Below are 17022 nucleotides of genomic sequence, written 5' to 3'. Positions count from 1 at the left end.
ACTACCAATTCAGAGCTCTGCCATTCGGATTGAATTTGGCACTCGGGGTGTTCACCAAGTGCCTAGCACCAGTGGCGGCGCAGCTGCGCCTGCAGGGGATCCACGTCTACCCCTACCTGGACGACTGGCTCATCCTTGCAAGGACAAGAGAACTCGCCGTCGAGCACACGGCGAAGACCCTCCGCTTACTCACGGAGCTGGGATTCTCCATAAACTACCCAAAATCCCATTTGGTGCGAAGCTCGATACAGGGGAGCGATTGGCATCTTTGTCGGAGGAAAGGACGAAGGCCATCTTAGAATGATGTCCTCATGCATCTACCTAGTGTGCCTGTGCAGACTACGGATGCGTCCTCTACAGGAGTTCCTCGCCGCCCGCTGGATGCCAGCGACGGGCAGCTTCGAAGACAAAATCCCACTCAACAAGGTTTTCTGTCGGGCGATTCAGTGGTGGGGCACCTGTGCGCACCTCACGGCGGGCACAGACTTTCAGACCCCGTCACATCAGGAGACGTTGATGACGGACGCCTCCCTGGAGGGATGGGGCGCACACACCGGAGATCTCCACACAAGAGGCCTCTGGCTCCCGGAGGAGAGGTCTCTCCACATCAACATCTTGGAGCTCCGGCCGTGTTCTGGGTGCTCAAGTCGTTCCTCCCGTCCCTCAAGGGCAAGGTCGTGAGGATCTTCACCGACAACACCACCACGATGTTCACATCCGGAAGCAGGAGGCACCAGATCCACAGCCCTATCCAAGGAGGCCCAGGATCTGTGGCACTGGGCCGTTGCCCAGGGGATGTTTCTGGTTCCCTTCCATCTGGCAGTAATAAAAAACACCATCGCCGACTCACTCAGCAAGGAGCTATGCTCGTGCCACGAGTGGGAACTACGCCAGGATCAAGTGGATCGGCTCTTCCGACGATGGGGCAAACCCCAGATCGACCTGTTTGCGACGGCGACGAACTCCAAGTGCAAGAGGTTCACCAGCAGGTTTCCCCAGCCGAGGAGCATGGGCAATGCTTTCTCGTTCCCCTGAGACGGCCTGTTCCTGTATGCGTTTCCTCCGTTGCCGCTGCTGCTGCTTTGACTCATCAGCCAGCTCAAGAGGTCCCGGTGCAGGATGATCCTCGTTGTACCGGCGTGGCCGAGACAGATCTGGTTCCCGGACCTTCTGTCCCTCTCAGCGTCCCCACCAGTCAAGCTGTCGACAGACGCAGATCTTCTCTCCAGAGAAGGAGGCGCCATTCTTCATCACGACCCGGAGTCGCTGAACTTGCAGGCCTGGTTCCTGCCTCGCTAGAGTTTGGAGGGTACGATATCCCGGCTGACTACAGAGAGGTTCTTGCAAAGGCCAGGGTATCCTCAACTCTTAAGTGCTATGGGCATAAGTGGAAGAGGTTCTCTGTCTGGTGCCGTGCACAGATGATCAAGCCTCTACGGATTACGGCACCTCAAGTGCTACCATACCTACTGTCGCTGGCCAAGGCTGGACTAGCTCACGCTTCCATCAAGATACATCTGGCAGCGATTTCCCGATACACCACGACTACAGGACGGCCGTCCTTGTGGTCTCATCGACTGGTGAAGGAATTTATGAAGGGACCGCCGGTGAAGGCTCCAGCCCCGGCCTGGGAGCTCAACGTGGTGCTGACCAGGCTCATGGGGCCGCCATTCAAGCCTTTGCATTCGGCTCCATTGAAGTTCCTGTCGTGGAAGACCGCGTTCCTTTTGGCCATCAACTCCGCACGACACGTGGGAGAGATTCAGGCCCTATCCTGCAAGCCCCTGTACTTCAATTTTCACGATACAAGTGTGGTGCTGAGGACTTACACCTCCTTCATGCCCAAGGTGCCGTCAGACTTCCATCTTAAAGAGCCCTTGGTGTTACCAGTTTTCTTCCCGTCGCCTTCGTCGCCGGCCGAGAGGACTTTGCACTCGCTGGATGTAGCTAGAGTGCTTAAGTTCTACGTGGACCAAACAAAGAGTTTTCGGAAGACATCACAGCTGTTTGTGAACTTTGGACCTGTGAACCAAGGGAAGGCTTTCTCAAAGGCTTCCATTTCCAGATGGCTCTCCGGCTGCATCATGCACTGTCATCGGTTGGCTAATCGACCGTTGCCCGGCCGTCCGAGAGTCCATTCGACCAGAGCGATCGCTGCTACTACAGCGTTCTTGTCTGGTGTGCCCCTGCTGGACATCTGCAGGGCTGCTACGTGGAGGTCGAGGCACACCTTCATGAGATTCTACTGCGTTGACTGGGATTCCAAGGAGGAGTCCAGAGTCGGCCAAGCAGTGCTGCGCAACCTGTTCGCCTGACGGTGGGCCTGGTGAGGAGGTAAGAGTTGCTTAATGTTGAGTTTATGTAATGCTTAATGTTGAGCATTTTGCCACCTCCTGTGTTTGTGCATGTGTATACTGCTTTGTATTCTTATATTCATGAGCATGTGAATCAATGCCAGACCCCATGCTGGAGAAGGAACAAGTTACTTACCTGTAACTGTTGTTCTCCAGCATGGGTTCTGGCATGGATTCACATGCGAACCCTCCCTCCTTCCCCTCTGCGGCTCTTCACTTGGTCATACTGCCACTTTACGTGTTACCAAATCTGAGGATGGCTGCCAGGGGAGTGGCTTAGGGAGAGGACAGTCATTGGCTGGGGGCAGTATGACCCAGAGATCAGTGATTGGTTACTACTAAGAAAGACAGATCAGAAACGAAACTGATACGGATTTGTGCTTTACCGAGGATTCCCAGCCTGGCGACGGGGAATATTCATGAGCATGTGAATCCATACCAGACCCATGCTGGAGAACAACAGTTACAGGTAAGTAACTTGTTCCATCTTGGGATGTACCAAAGATAATGCCTGAAGAATCCAACAATGCACTAGAACATCTCCTCCGCTGCATGGGGCAGAAGGCTTGCCTCCTGCAGCAATGTCGGAAATCTTCATTTGCTTATCACTCTACACTTGATAGCTCATCCCAAAATCTAAGGTGACCTTCACTTGTTTTCCATACTCTGCTTCAGTTCACCACCAGAATTGGTACCCACAGTTCATCAGACTGGACTGCTAGTAAGTAACATTCCTGGCCTGATTCAAAGTTAATGCTGCTGTTTAGGAAGGATTTAGCGTAGTGTTCTCTGAAGAATTATCCACAATGAGTGACTCGAGAGGTATTAGGACCCATGATCTGTTTAGCAATTCTACAGCTAAGTTGGATATTTTTATGTGCAGGCAGAGGGTTATTCAAGAGGAACCTTCTGGCACAGTATGCCAAAGTGTATAGCTTTCCTTCGGAGCTATCCTTTCAGTTAAAGTGACAAGTAATGATTAATGATTGTGTTCTCTGCCACCATCCCATAAATACACGTGTTTCAATAGGAGATTGCTAAGAATAGGCCCACATCCCATTTTTTTTAATAAAACCTCCTTTCAACTGATAAAATGTGGCCACAGACCAACTGTCTGTCTGAACATATAATCTATTTGGCCCAGCCACCCTGTTATATTAGACTATTATTGAGTCATCCCATTTGAGTCTACTTGCACACAAGCTAGCGCAGCATTCCCTTATCTTCTTGCCTACCCTATGCCTCATCAATCACTAAATCGTTTTCTGTTTGTAGCTTTTCTACTTGTCCTCCTCTCCACCCTCCTATGCTTCTATCCTCCTACTCCAATCTGGATACCTCAGTCAGGGCCACAATTCACCCTCCTGCAGCCAAGCTTCAGTGCCCGGGAGTCTATTACTGTGGTAACGGCATAGTCTGAAAGCAGGTATACTTTTTTATGGTGTTTTTTTCATGTATTGCGCCTTGAAACGCATTGTGTATAGGCGCATTATAAATAACCTATGAATAAAATGAAAATGTCCTTTCCTGCATTCCTGTGGTGAAGTTAGTTCAGCAGAGGAAAAAATAAAATATACACTTTTAGAGTGGGACACTTTTTGCCACCTGTGTAAAAGATCTCTCCATGTCTCTAGGTACCATCCTTACTGAAGAGAACTTATCCAGGAGGCGGAAGACCAGAAACAAGAAATGGCTTTAAACCTGAAATCTTTGGACCCAGCAAAGGCACTCTCACTAACCGATAGTGAATCCTTTTACAGCAGAGTGATCTGTTATTTGGCAAAGATATGCTTGTACCCATTCAGCATCTGAGATCCACATTGGGTTTTATTCCATTCTGGGGTTGGGAGGGCATTGGGGACGTTTTTTTTTTTTTTTTTTGTTTTTGCCTACAGAAATCCAATTAGTTCCTATTTTGATTGTGGAACTGGTTTGCAAAGATGTGCACCACAGCAAACCCGAGATACAAGTGTCCATCTCATCTCAATTTTAATACTGGAGCACATATGGCTGAGCCTATAGCATCTTTGAAATGCTCATGAAAAAATGCTATTCATGAATGTTTCATCAAGGGCATCTCTGGGATTCTCCAAATTGGCGCCCGTTGTAGGCTTTGTGAACCAAGAAGAGGTAGTAGGTGCAAAACCAAGATGCTTGTGATTTGGTCCAGTGAGAATTTGTCTTCATTTTGATTTTGTATTTTAGCATTTCCCCCTTTCCATGTGGCCCATAACGTGTTAAACTGGTTAAATGGAAAACTGTCTCCAAGTACAAACCTCTGAGTTTATTGTCACATAGATCTGCAATGGTTGTGTTTTTCTTTTATGTCTGAATATTTTGTTGTTGTGAATGTGGTGTCACTGAACTGATCCAGAAGGACTCTGTGTTGACTTTTAATAACACTAACGAAACGTGTTTTGTGTTAATGCCTTTCAGCAATTTTAGGGTTGTTTTAAAATGCAAAGAACATTTAATTTAATGCAAAGGTGAACTTTTTCTGCTTGGCTGGTATGGTGTTTTTTGCGGGTAAAACCTTCTGCCACTTAGTGCTTGATTCTTATTTTTCATAGAAATATGAATTATGAATAGATGATGAATGCCCTGCAGATCTGTCATCCGTAGCTCCAAATATCTGGGTTCACAAAAATGTAAATTGGGATGTTCATCTAACAAGCACTAAGCAGACGTGCCTGCAGCATCTGGCTGCAGTTAGGGTATTTGCTGCACAGAATTGCCTCTTTAATCTTGAAAATTGTTACAGCTCTGATACGTGGGGCGGAAATAGAGGGGCCTGCAAAAATGACGGAACTCATTAGATTGGATGATACCTGCATAAAGAATATTCTTGCCTCCCTATTAGTCTTCCAGAGGAATTTCTGCATGCGCAATTGGGATATGTGGGGGGTGGGGGGTGGGGGCGGTCTATTGTTTAATCATCCAGCAACGGCTGAAATTATATCAAACTGACTAACAGCTTGATGTATTACACTGGGCAGAGGCCTTCGCCAAAAAATGCTGGGTTTAATGCAGATCAGTTTCTGAAGGATGGTCTGTATTGGAGTAAGAACTATGCTCCTTGAGCCTGTTAATATGGTCCCATATTAAAAAAGCAATACAGTTGTTGGCATACGAGCAACATTTGGTTGATTTGGGCACAAAAGGCAGTGTGTAATCAGTGTCGCGGGCTTGTATATGGTCCCTAGAAATGTTACTGAATTTCCAAGTCCATCCATTATATGCGATTACTTGCGCCTGGGATTCACTGCTGCTAGCACTATGAAGATCATAGGTGCATGGTCTAAAATTGGCACAAGTCTTAGAACTTGTGGCCTTTGTTTGGGCAAACATGTAGAGACTGTTACTGTCAAGAGTTAAATCTCATGCGAAAGAAATAAGTGCATATTTTAATTTGATGATGCTAAGATTTGTGGGGGTTTTTTTTGTAAGTCTGGTAATGATTGTAATATGATTTATCATTTACTTGTGTTTCTGGTATGAAATTCAAAAATGGTTGGAATTGATTACTGGTTTTGTGTAGGAGTATCCTTTATTGAGATACATGACTCCTTGTTTGTATATAAAAAGCTATTTATCTATGAGCTGTTTTATATAAAGCGGTATTTTGCCAGCATTGTATATGGTTTCTTAATAAAACAAACTCCCACATTAAGTTCATTTCCACCATTGCAGCTACGTGTTTCATCTGAATGTACTCCTAGGTTTATGAAGCCGTTATGCATATATTTTTGTTCAGAGTATTTCTGGTAATGTGAAGGCCTATGCCATTATCACGTCAGCAATCTTTATGTACAAAACAATTTTGGTGATTTTATTTTTTTAATTTAAAAAATAATGTACTTGCCTACTTATTTGTTGAAAGGTCTGCCAATAGCCCGTAAATGTATTGTTCCCCTCGCGATTTTGTGAGGAAAGGGAAATGATGCAATTGTACTCTAAACAACTCCTGTGAAAAAGTAAGGAGCATTATTCGTCTGTGTTTATACTACTTGTACTTCCCGTAGGCTTCAGAAAACAGGAGGATATTTCCTACAATTAAATAAGGTTGCCTGTTTTGTTCATGATGATTCTAAAATGACTTTCCTTTTCAGGCTTTACCCGAGCTTGCCACGTAGTCCAATTCATCTTTTTTTGTTTTATCGTAGTCAAAAATTGTTCCCCGCTTACTGTATGTCCCTTTTACACACTATGAGCCGGTATTCTCATTCATTTGGCGTCACATTTTTTGGAAATGTGCAGCTCCTCTTATTCGCTAAGTTGACACACATTTTCTCTGCCATGTGCGCCAGGGCAAACAATGCGCCGACCAGTTCCCCCTGCATATGTTACTGTTTGAGTGTGCCCCAGACACTAATGTTGAACAGGCTGTTGAAACCTCATTTCTCAGTGACCGGTCCTTAAAGGCCTATCATCATAAAATGTCAAAGGAAAACATAATGTCTAACCCTTTTGAGGGAAGGGATAGGAATGGAGGGATAGGAACGGAAGTGAGACAGCAAACGTTCATACCGCTGTTTTTTCAAGGTAATTAAAAAAAAAAGTATAGGAGCACCGCTGCCGCTGCCCCTTGTTGATCTCCCATGTCCCCTCACCCCCTTTGCTGCCCTGTGTTGTTCTCCCATGTCCCCCTCCTCCTGTCCCCCTTTGATTCTTTCTTTGTTCCCCCACCTTGTGTCCCTCACCCTTAGCACTTACGTTTTCAAATAAGTCACCTGACCTGTTTCTTAGCCACTTGTCTATCCTCCCCTCCCACCTTCTTGTGTCCCTTTTTCCCCTCCCCCCCAGCACTATCTGAATTGTCGTCAGACCAAGTAAAATAGCTGCTTGTTCTGTCCTTCTCCATTCCCCTTACCCTCTCCCCCTCACCTCCCGCCCCCTACTGTTTATTTATGGGCTCCAGCTCATTTGCTGTCAGGCTTAGTAATGTAGCCGCTTGTCTGTCTCATTCTCTTGCCCACCCTTCTGCCCCTCCCTATCACTGTCATTTTGCTCTTACTCTTTCATTTACGTCCTCCTGACCTATCTGATTGCAGCTGGTTTGTCTCCTTCCCCTTATGTCCCTCCCCACCCCAGTGAAATTGTTGCTCATTCTGTTCTTCTCCTTCGCCCTCTTTCCAATCCCCCCTCCTCCTGTTTACTTCCGGCACTACCTCAATTGTCATCAGGCATAGTAATGTATCCGCTTGTCTGTTTCACTCTCACTCCCCATTGTCTTAGCACTTGAACTATCTGAAATGTTGCCAGGCTGATTATGATAGTTGATTATTGTCGTTCACATTCTGAATGTATCAAGGACTGTAAGAATGTTCATTGTATGTTTTCCTCTTGTTCCCTCCCTTCCTTGAAGCACTTTGAAATACATTGTGTATAGGCGCTATACAAATAAACAATCAAATTCCTTCTGGGAAGTCCTTATTGACCTGATACGATTGGTGCCTCTTGTGTTGATTCTCTCATTCCTTTTTGTCTCCTGTCTTACCACCCTCCCCTTTTCCAGCCCTTGCACACTTCCTCCTGTTCCTTATACTCAATAGTTGGATTTTATTCCTCCTCCTTGTCTTACACTTCTATTTACTATGCTCCCCAGCCCTCAGATGAGGGGGTGTATCAGCCACTGTTAGTCTATAAAAAATAGGCAAATACTCCCAAAAGAGAGAAATGCAGCGTAAAAATACTACAAACAAAACATAGGAGACCAACACATCTGCAGCTTGTCCCCTGGCTTTCACCCACACGGCTCCATGGATGGGTTTAGACCAGTAGTACACGTGGTGCCACAGGAAGAAACTACTATTACTACATGATTTGAAGAGGTAAAATATATCATTTAATGTCCCTCCCCACCCTCCCCACGAGTTCCAGAAGTGGCGCGGGCAGGAGCCCCCACCAGCAGCCACCCACGCGCTCCAACTCCCGGAGGCAGCGCAGCGACCGCAACCACGACCGTGACCGCAACGGGCCATCCCTCCCATCAAGGGCCCCTCCATCTGCCCACACTGCCCCCACATGAAGACAAGCACCGGTGACCCATCTGGGCACGCACCGCACCGCGCCGACATTTCCTTCCTGAAACAAAATGTCGGGCGCGATGCGGCTTGAAATCGAGGCTCGGCTTCCCCCGGTCGCCTAGCAATGAGTTATTTTAAACTCGAACTTCCGCCGGCAGGCGGAATAGCCGGCGGCCAGTCAAAGGCCAGTACAAGGCCCTGTTTTGCCCCTGTTTGGCGCATGTGAGCGCAATACCAAATCTACATTCCGACCAAAACATTCTGCTGTGTTGGAGAATCCAGTACAGAGTCGAGACCTTTCCTTGAAGGAGCAAGAAGGTTTCCTGACGGACCCCACAGAAAAGAGACAGCCTCCGCTATGCCGAGGAGGAAGCAGTACTCTCTACTTGCATTGTCTGGACTCAACCCACTGTGAGTAAAGCAGAACACCCCAGTCGCTTAGTCTACCCTACGGTCCTCATGTGAAAGTCTACTGCTTACTGCTAGTATAAACATACAAACGTGGTGAATTCACTCTTGCTAACTATTTGTTACTTATGTGCACTATGCTATTGCTACTGCTCTCATGTAACATATCGCGCCGCGCCTCACTAATGCCGACACAACCGTGTTATGCCCTTTGGTCGCTCATAGACCACAGTAACTGTGTTGTGCCCTCTGGTCGCTCATAGACCACAGTACTTGCGTTGTGCCCTCTGGTCGCTCATAGACCACAGTAATTGCGTTGTGCCCTCTGGTCGCTCATAGACCACAGTACTTGCGTTGTACCCTTTGGTCGCTCATAGACCACAGTAACTGTGTTGTGCCCTTTGGTCGCTCATAGACCATAGTAATTGTGTTGTGCCCTCTGGTCGCTCTTCGACCACAGTAATTGCGTTGTGCCCTCTGGTCGCTCATAGACCACAGTAATTGCGTTGTGCCCTCTGGTCGCTCATAGACCACAGTAATTGTGTTGTGCCTTTTGGTCGCTCATAGACCTTAGCAATTGTGTTGCCCATGGCCATATATACACCATACTGCCATCTGTCTGCGCCCTAGGATCATTGCAACTTAACACTATGTGCCTGACCTCATTCACTAGATAACAACATAGCAGACTTAGCAGCTACTCTGCCTGCACTCTACCCAAAACTATAACTCTAGCCACCTATTTAGATACAGGACGCTCACACATCATACAATGCTCCTTATACTATCCTATCTAGTATACCTGGCCTCCTCACTCGCCCCATGGGAACGTCTCACCATGTCGCCTCTTATAGCAACCACAACACAACAATCCACTACACAATGTAACATAGCTGACAGAAACCTAAGACTACCCAGAATCTTTGATCCACTCATCAAATACGAAACTAACACCATTCGAGCCAAAATGGAACCCACTCGCAAACCATTCACCCATAACTACATTAAGTACAACAACTACCAAACAAACAAAGAAACAAATGCCACTCCTAATGCTGCAATAAATACTGCTACACACCCTAACCACACACCTAAATTCAAAGGAGCCTTAATAAACGCTAGATCCTTAGTCGCCCACGCCATAGAAATATCTGAAGTTATCTTGACAGAAGACTACGACTTCCTAGCCATTACAGAAACTTGGCTGCATGAGGCATCAGGCCCAGCACTATCCCTAGCTGTGCCCAACAATTATACTATCCTCAGATCGGATAGGTGCGGAGCTCGAGGTGGCGGACTAGCCATCATTGTCAAAACTAAACTCGAGATGAGACTCACCCCCTCACCAACCATTGAATCTTGTGAGATAATGTCCACCAAGACACCCACAGCTAACTCACAAACTCTTAACCTTCACTTGATATACAGACCTCCAGGTCCTATCAAGAATTTTATAGAAGACTTAACTACCATCCTATCAGAAAACCTTAAAGATACTACTCAATCAATACTACTAGGTGACCTCAATATTGGCTTTAATGATATCAACGACTTACAAGCCACAGCAGTTTCCAACACCCTAACAGAACTGGGTTACACACAAAGAGTGCTTGAGCCCACCCATATCAAAGGGAGAACCCTTGATTGGATTGCTGACCACAACTGCAATATAGCCACTCTCACCATCTCACCCCAAATCTGGTCAGATCACCATCTAATTTCATTCTCCTTGGACACTACCACCCCCAAACTGCAACAACCGTGTGCACCTCCTGCACTTACCAGAAACAAAAAAAACATGACATTAGACAAACTTCTCCCCGGCATCATGCCCACTTTGGACGCTCTACCTGACAACCTTAACCCTAACAGCCTAGTGGAAGAATTTACCAACATCATGAACAAAACCCTTGACGACATCGCACCACTCAAGCTCAGAAACAGCAAGCCAAAGAGCCACCTGAACAACTGGTTCTCCCCTCTCTTAAAAAATCTGAGATTAGAAAAAAGGAAATGGGAAAATACGTGGAAAACTAACCCCAGTCCAGAAAATAAACTGAAACTAGTTAACATCTCTTCTCATTATAAAAAAGAAATCATCCTAGCTAAACAAGAGACCTACAATAACAGAATCACACAAGCCAAATCAAGTACAAAAGAACTGTTCGCCATACTCAGAGAACTGGAAAACCCAATAACACCTCAAGATAACTGTCTTAAAGATAAAAAGTGGTGCTCTGAAATCCAACAAGCCCTCTCTAACAAAGTCCGAAACCTCCAAAAGAAAATAGAACTACAACGCGAGACCCTAGCACCCAATATATTACCGCCTATTAAGACACTTCCTAACTTCAAACCCACTACGCAATTCCACTTCTCCAAAGTCTCCATACTAGAAGTAGAGAAAGCAATACTCGGTCTAAAACCGTCCAACTGCAAAGGAGACTTATGTCCAGCACAACTCATCAAAGATGCCGCACGAGATCTAGCACCATTTATCACTAAGTTAATTAATGCCTCCTTTACCACAGGCATTATCCCCAGTAATTTAAGAGTCCTGGGTGCTCCCACTCTTAAAAAAGGCTACTCTAGACCCCACTATACCCACTAATTATAGACCTATTACTACGGTTCCGTTCCTTTTGAAGATACTGGACAAGGTGGCATATATCCAAATCCAGAACTTCCTGGAACAAAACCAACTATTAGGCTCCCGACAATCGGGCTTCCGCCCTCTTCACGGCACAGAAACTGCACTGATTGACCTGAAAGCCCAAATAGACAAAGTACGAGATTCTGGAAAACCAGCACTCCTCCTGCTACTAGACCTATCGGCCGCTTTTGATTTAGTGGACCACAAAGTCCTATGTAACCACCTAGATTCAGCAGCACACTTCTTCACTGAGGCTATAGCTTGGATACAATCCTTCCTTAGTGACCACACCATGAGGGTTTTCTCACCTACAGCAGCTGCAGACCCCATCCCTATTACCTGCGGTGTGCCACAGGGATCATGCGTTTCACCAACGCTATATAACATATTCACTAAGCCCCTGTTTGATGATTTGGACCATCTGGGTATCACGTATACTAACTATGCTGACGATACCCAGATCCTCCTCCCACTCACAGGGGTTTACGAAAAAGATCTAGCTATGGTGAACAAAATATACAGCATCGTTCAGGCATGGATGGCAACCCATGGCCTATGCCTGAACGATGATAAAACAGAGCTTCTTATCCTAGGCACCGCACCCCTCATCAATAAACTAAGCACAAATTACTCTTCCTTTATCATAGATGGGAACTGCATACAAGTTTTAAAAGAAGTTAAAACATTAGGGATCTACCTTGATTCTACCTTATTCTCCAAACAGGTAAACTCCCTAGCTTCCTCAACAGCCTACACATGTAAGCTCATTAGAGCAGGGAAACAATTCCTCTCCCAGCACAGTTGTCTAACACTAGCCAGAGCCCTTATCATCTCTAAACTAGATTATTGTAACGCACTATACATAGGAGCCACTAAATCCATCATCAACAAAATCCAGATACAGCAAAATAAGGCCCTCCGAGCGGCATTGAACATCCCCAGGAGAGAACACATTACAGCAATAAGAAGGAAACACAAATGGCTCTCCATCCATGAGAAAATCAGACTCAAAACTGCATCTCTCACACACAAATCTCTACATAACAAAGCCCCTCAATACCTAAAGGACAGATTCACCAGATCACACCCCACAAGACAAACCAGACTTGCCTACACCAATCGCCTACAAGTACCACGCTTTAAACTGACCACCATAGGCGGAGCTAGCTTCCCAGTCAAAGCTGCTCAATTGTGGAACGAATTACCCACTACCGCGAGGCTAGAACACTCTTTTTACAAATTCAGGCAAATTGTAATTAACTGGCTAACGACAGTAACTGCTAATTGAACCTATGATAATGCTTACGCCTATTTGCTACACAGCATCTGCACCATACGATTGTAAACTTGTATTGTAAACTTGCACTGTAACTGGTAATTTCTGTAACTTGTAACTGTAACCTGTAACTTATACTCTAAGCTGTACATATTCTTACTTTCTGCACCCTTATACCCCAGGGTCCGGTGCGCATAATAAATACTAAACAAACAAACAATGTGCATGAATAACTCGATACGACATTTTTACTACTAAAACATTCCCATTTTAAAGTTCAAACATATTTTTTACTTGCTTTTTAAAATACATACATTGTGAATGGGTCTTTTATTGCTCCCTGAAAAATAATTTTACTCCCAACTTTACAAAATAGGGAGTAAAATACTCCCACTTCAAAATATTTTCTGGGGAATTGCTCCTCCCTCTCTGCTCCCTCCGCCTCTCTGGCCGTCTCCCTGCCCAGCCCCGCCTCTCTGGCCCCTTCCCAACTACCTGCTTACTCCCCCCCCCCCCCCCCCCCCATGGTGTCAACCAATCTCACTCCCATCATTCCTACTCCCAACTGCCATCCTACTCTCCCTCCAGAATTGCCTCCAACTGCTCTCATTCACTCCCATTGTAGACCACTCTGTCAATCCAGGTACCCTATCTTCACTCTTTCTAAACACGCCAGAACTCTCCATCTATCTTGTCTGAATCAAATCTCTCCCATCAGCGCTTGTGGGCTATAACCTTTCATGGGAGGCTTCATAAGAGCTTTTAGCCCTGCCCGCTTTCATCCTTCATTCTCTTCCACCAGGCCATAGTGTTTGACATTGCTTGCTCTGTTCTCCTCGTCTTCCTGTCATAGGCAAGTTAATGTTCATAGAGTTCTTGGGGAGAGTTCCGGTTTTCCCCTTCTCCTGTTAGGCTAGCGGCTGTTTCATTGTTACTGCATAGTAGGATTGTGAAGGTGTTGGGCCTCCCATTTGGTTCCTTAGTCTGTAGGGATGTCAACAAGCATCAAAGCAACCATTTCTCTTTGTGGTCGGTGGGTTGGGACTCTTGTACAATTTGGTACTTTAAGTCCTTTTCCATTTGAGGTTTCTTTTCTTGTCCGATGTATGGCGTCATGATCTGTGTAACCTTTGTTGGGATCTAAAGTCCTCACTGCTTGTTGTTCTCTGGAAGGTGATGCTTCCTGTGTTTGCTGTCCCTTATGGTGCTGTAAGGAGAGTAGTGCATGCCGAAAGCTGTAGTCTCTAGGTCTAGCGTTGGGATACTGGCCCGCTCTGATCCCATGACTACAACCATCAGAAACAGACACATGGCCAGGACAGAGGGTACTAGGCACTGCGAAAGGGATAGTGGTAGCAATCGGCAAGTACTACTTTAAACATGCTGAGGAGCCACGGGCTGCGGTCTCTGAAATATCCCCAGAGCCCACCCCACTGTGACCACATCACCCTTGGGGTTGGTCTTGCTCTGGCTATGCCCTGGTAAGACACCCAGTTGAGAGGGACCCCTGTTGTGCATTTTTCGGGTCCCACAAACGCATTGCTTTATCCACTAAGGTTAAAATAGTTTTCTGCAGTAACCTTTAGCAGGCACCCAAGCTGATCTTGGTTGTGCTTTAATTTGAAAGTTTGTCTAACTCTTGTGATGTTGAATACTGTGACTGCCTTAACTGATGTTGAAATGGTAGTTTTACATATACTGCTGATGTTGAAATGGTACAACACTGCAAATAAGTAAGGGTTGAGGGTGGAAACAATGTATTTGCATAAAAGTACAATACAGCTGGACCACCTACAGTGGCAAGGGGATAGTGAATATTAATGTGGAAATTGGTATCTTACTACATAGTAATTTTAACCTTCTACCCCTTTAAGGAGCTTTGAGAGGCAAGTGTTTTTGTTGTTCAGTAGGTGGTACAGCCTGGCTACCCTCCATTCTACCCCGCACCCCCGTCTGCAACGTGAGGGACCTTTCAAAAATAAACAATTGTGTATGTAGGGGTGTGAGTGGGGTGCCCTACCCTCACTTGTGGAGAGGTAAAACAGCACTCCACTTGGTGCCCATTCCATAAACTGCCTGGTCGAGGGTGCTGCTGCACAGGTACCCTTTGGCCAGGAGGGGCACGGCAGACTGATCAGACTGTGACAACGTGATGCCCCAGTGCTAGGAAGGACTCCATGCCTCACCACATTGGCCTGGTTTTCAACAACACAGTGTTCCATTGGGAAGAGGGACACACCACTACACTTGCCGCCCGGCTGCTTTATTCTTGCAGGAGGTGCTCTCTGTCAGTTCCTGGCCACTACTGACATAAGTGACCCGGCAGAGACATTCGGCATGGTGCCTGCCCCCTTCTGGATATGCCGGTACACCGCTGGTGTATGTGTACAGAGGCTGGCCCTGACTATTCATTCTTGAGCGGGTTTGAAGAGTCCACGGCTCTGCAGGCATGGTAACTGTATGGCCGACTCTATTGTACATGCATGTCTTCCCTTAGAGAGCCAGCTTGTCACACTATGCACCTAGCTTTGTGACTTTATGATGGGCCCTTATTCCCTGACGGTGCCATTTTTGTTACGAAGATGAATTAAATTTTGCCAGGGCAGGAGCCATGTCTGGAGCTTAAATGCCCAGCAGAATTTTTTTTTTGTTTCCAGTTAACAGGATTGGTCTGAACCTAACCTTCTTAAGAGGTTGGTTCGAGCATGGTCTGTGCTACAAGGGTAAACGTGGGTTTCACGAGCTAGTTATCCACTTGAGCATGATACATTTTTTTTTTTTTGGTACTCATTTTACTTAGTTGGGCTGAGCTTCGAAATTTTACAAGAAAAATAGATTGTATCTGTTGCCAATTTATAACACATAAAATATCCATGCAGTACATAAAAGTAATATTGAGGGTGGGAGGAGTCCCTGAAAAAAAAATTGCCATCTTGCAGTGGTAATTGGAACCTCCTTCAACCACACTGAGAAGGTGCCGACCTTGTGGGTAGCCTGCATGCTTGAACTAGTACCCTTTCTTCTATCAAAACACTGGCAGTGGGTCTAATTGTCAGCAGTGGAATTACTCCTCATGGCCTTGTCTTTATAGGGTGAAGGAAGATCCAGGTAAACTTATCTGAACAATGGAAACGAAGACTGAGCCAAAGGAGTCCACGAAAACACTATCAGTTGAATTCTAAATATGCTTTCATTTTTCATATTTTCACATTTGCGTAGAGCCCCTTATTATGCCCAGTACCTGCCCTGATCCCTGGCAGGTGGTGGCATGCGCCCATGCGCTAAGTTGTAAATGACTGTGAACCCTTTCACCCATCGCCCTACTCGGTCCTTTGTAGCAATTTCTGATTGCATTGCATCATGTTAAGTAACTCCAGTAAGAAGTCAAGTGCTGGATTCTTCTTAAGGCAATGGGATGTCTTAATGTGTCCTGTATTGCCTTAAACGTTCAGTGCAGGCTACTGGCTCCGTTTCAGCACCCTCCAACACACTTCATCCATACCTATGCTCGACGGCTCTGAAATTAGGTGAAGCATCAGTCAGGCATGTTCCTTCTGGTTATTAACTTCCAAAATATCTTGAAAAATTCACTTTTAAATGAAGATTTGCTGGAGCGAGCTGTGACAGCAACTTGCAGCCCCACTCCCTTTTAAAAATTTAATTTTCTTTCTGCAGTCTTCATTTCTTGAAGTTTACTTTTGACATCCCACTGGCATATTTGTGTTTTTTTTAAAACATTTTTACTATGTATATTTTGTTTGAAAATCACGGGCCTTTTCATGTTAGATCCCTTGAAGTTTATCTTTGCTGGAACATTTCTGAGCAAGACTGAAACGTGCCGTCAAGCCTAGTGTACAAAATGGTGGTTCCTGTGGATTTGAGAGTTCCATCATCCTATCAAAAGCTGATATCTCTGGACATATTGATGGTTTGCAGTGCTTTAAATTAAAGTAGCATACTCTGTGTCTCCAATGGTACATAGTGTCCATCACCTTGCAAATGTGAGACCCACCACATAGTGTGCGCGCATCTGCACTTCCTGATCCTTTAACCCACAGTTGTCCATGGTAGCCATGCACTAACAGTACACGTTGATGGATCCACCCAATATATAAATGAGTTCAAAGCATGGATGAGTGTTTTGACATGGATTCATGGGAACAGTATAAAAAATGCCTCGCCCCCTCATTGTTTTTCTCCTCCTTCAAGAGGTTGGAGACTTATTCCTTCCTGGAAAGATCCAACAACTACATGCGGAGGCTTGAAGGTCAAGACTTTAGAGATTATTTTCCTGTCTGCTGAAAT

At 45.7% G+C, this 17022-nt stretch overlaps 1 protein-coding gene across 2 annotated transcripts in view; it reads left to right on the top strand.

The window, feature by feature from the left end:
• MRS2 (magnesium transporter MRS2) overlaps positions 1 to 6024 on the top strand; it is a 327025-nt gene extending 321001 nt beyond the window's left edge. Inside the window, exon 11 of one of the 2 annotated variants that reach the window (XM_069613569.1) lies at positions 3989 to 6024. In XM_069613569.1, the coding sequence (XP_069469670.1) occupies positions 3989 to 4099 (111 nt within the window). In that variant the 3' untranslated portion in view covers positions 4100 to 6024. The remainder of the gene's footprint in view (positions 1 to 3988) is intronic. The other variant, XM_069613570.1, reaches the window with a different exon arrangement.
• Positions 6025 to 17022: the final 10998 nt, after the last annotated feature.

The sequence above is a fragment of the Ambystoma mexicanum genome, chromosome 5p (assembly GCF_040938575.1).
Source record: "Ambystoma mexicanum isolate Mex_15411 chromosome 5p, UKY_AmexF1_1, whole genome shotgun sequence".
NCBI classification, from domain to species: Eukaryota; Metazoa; Chordata; class Amphibia; order Caudata; family Ambystomatidae; genus Ambystoma; species Ambystoma mexicanum.
The sequence above is the reverse complement of the archived record's forward strand: the minus strand, read 5'-3'. Positions and strand labels throughout refer to the sequence as shown.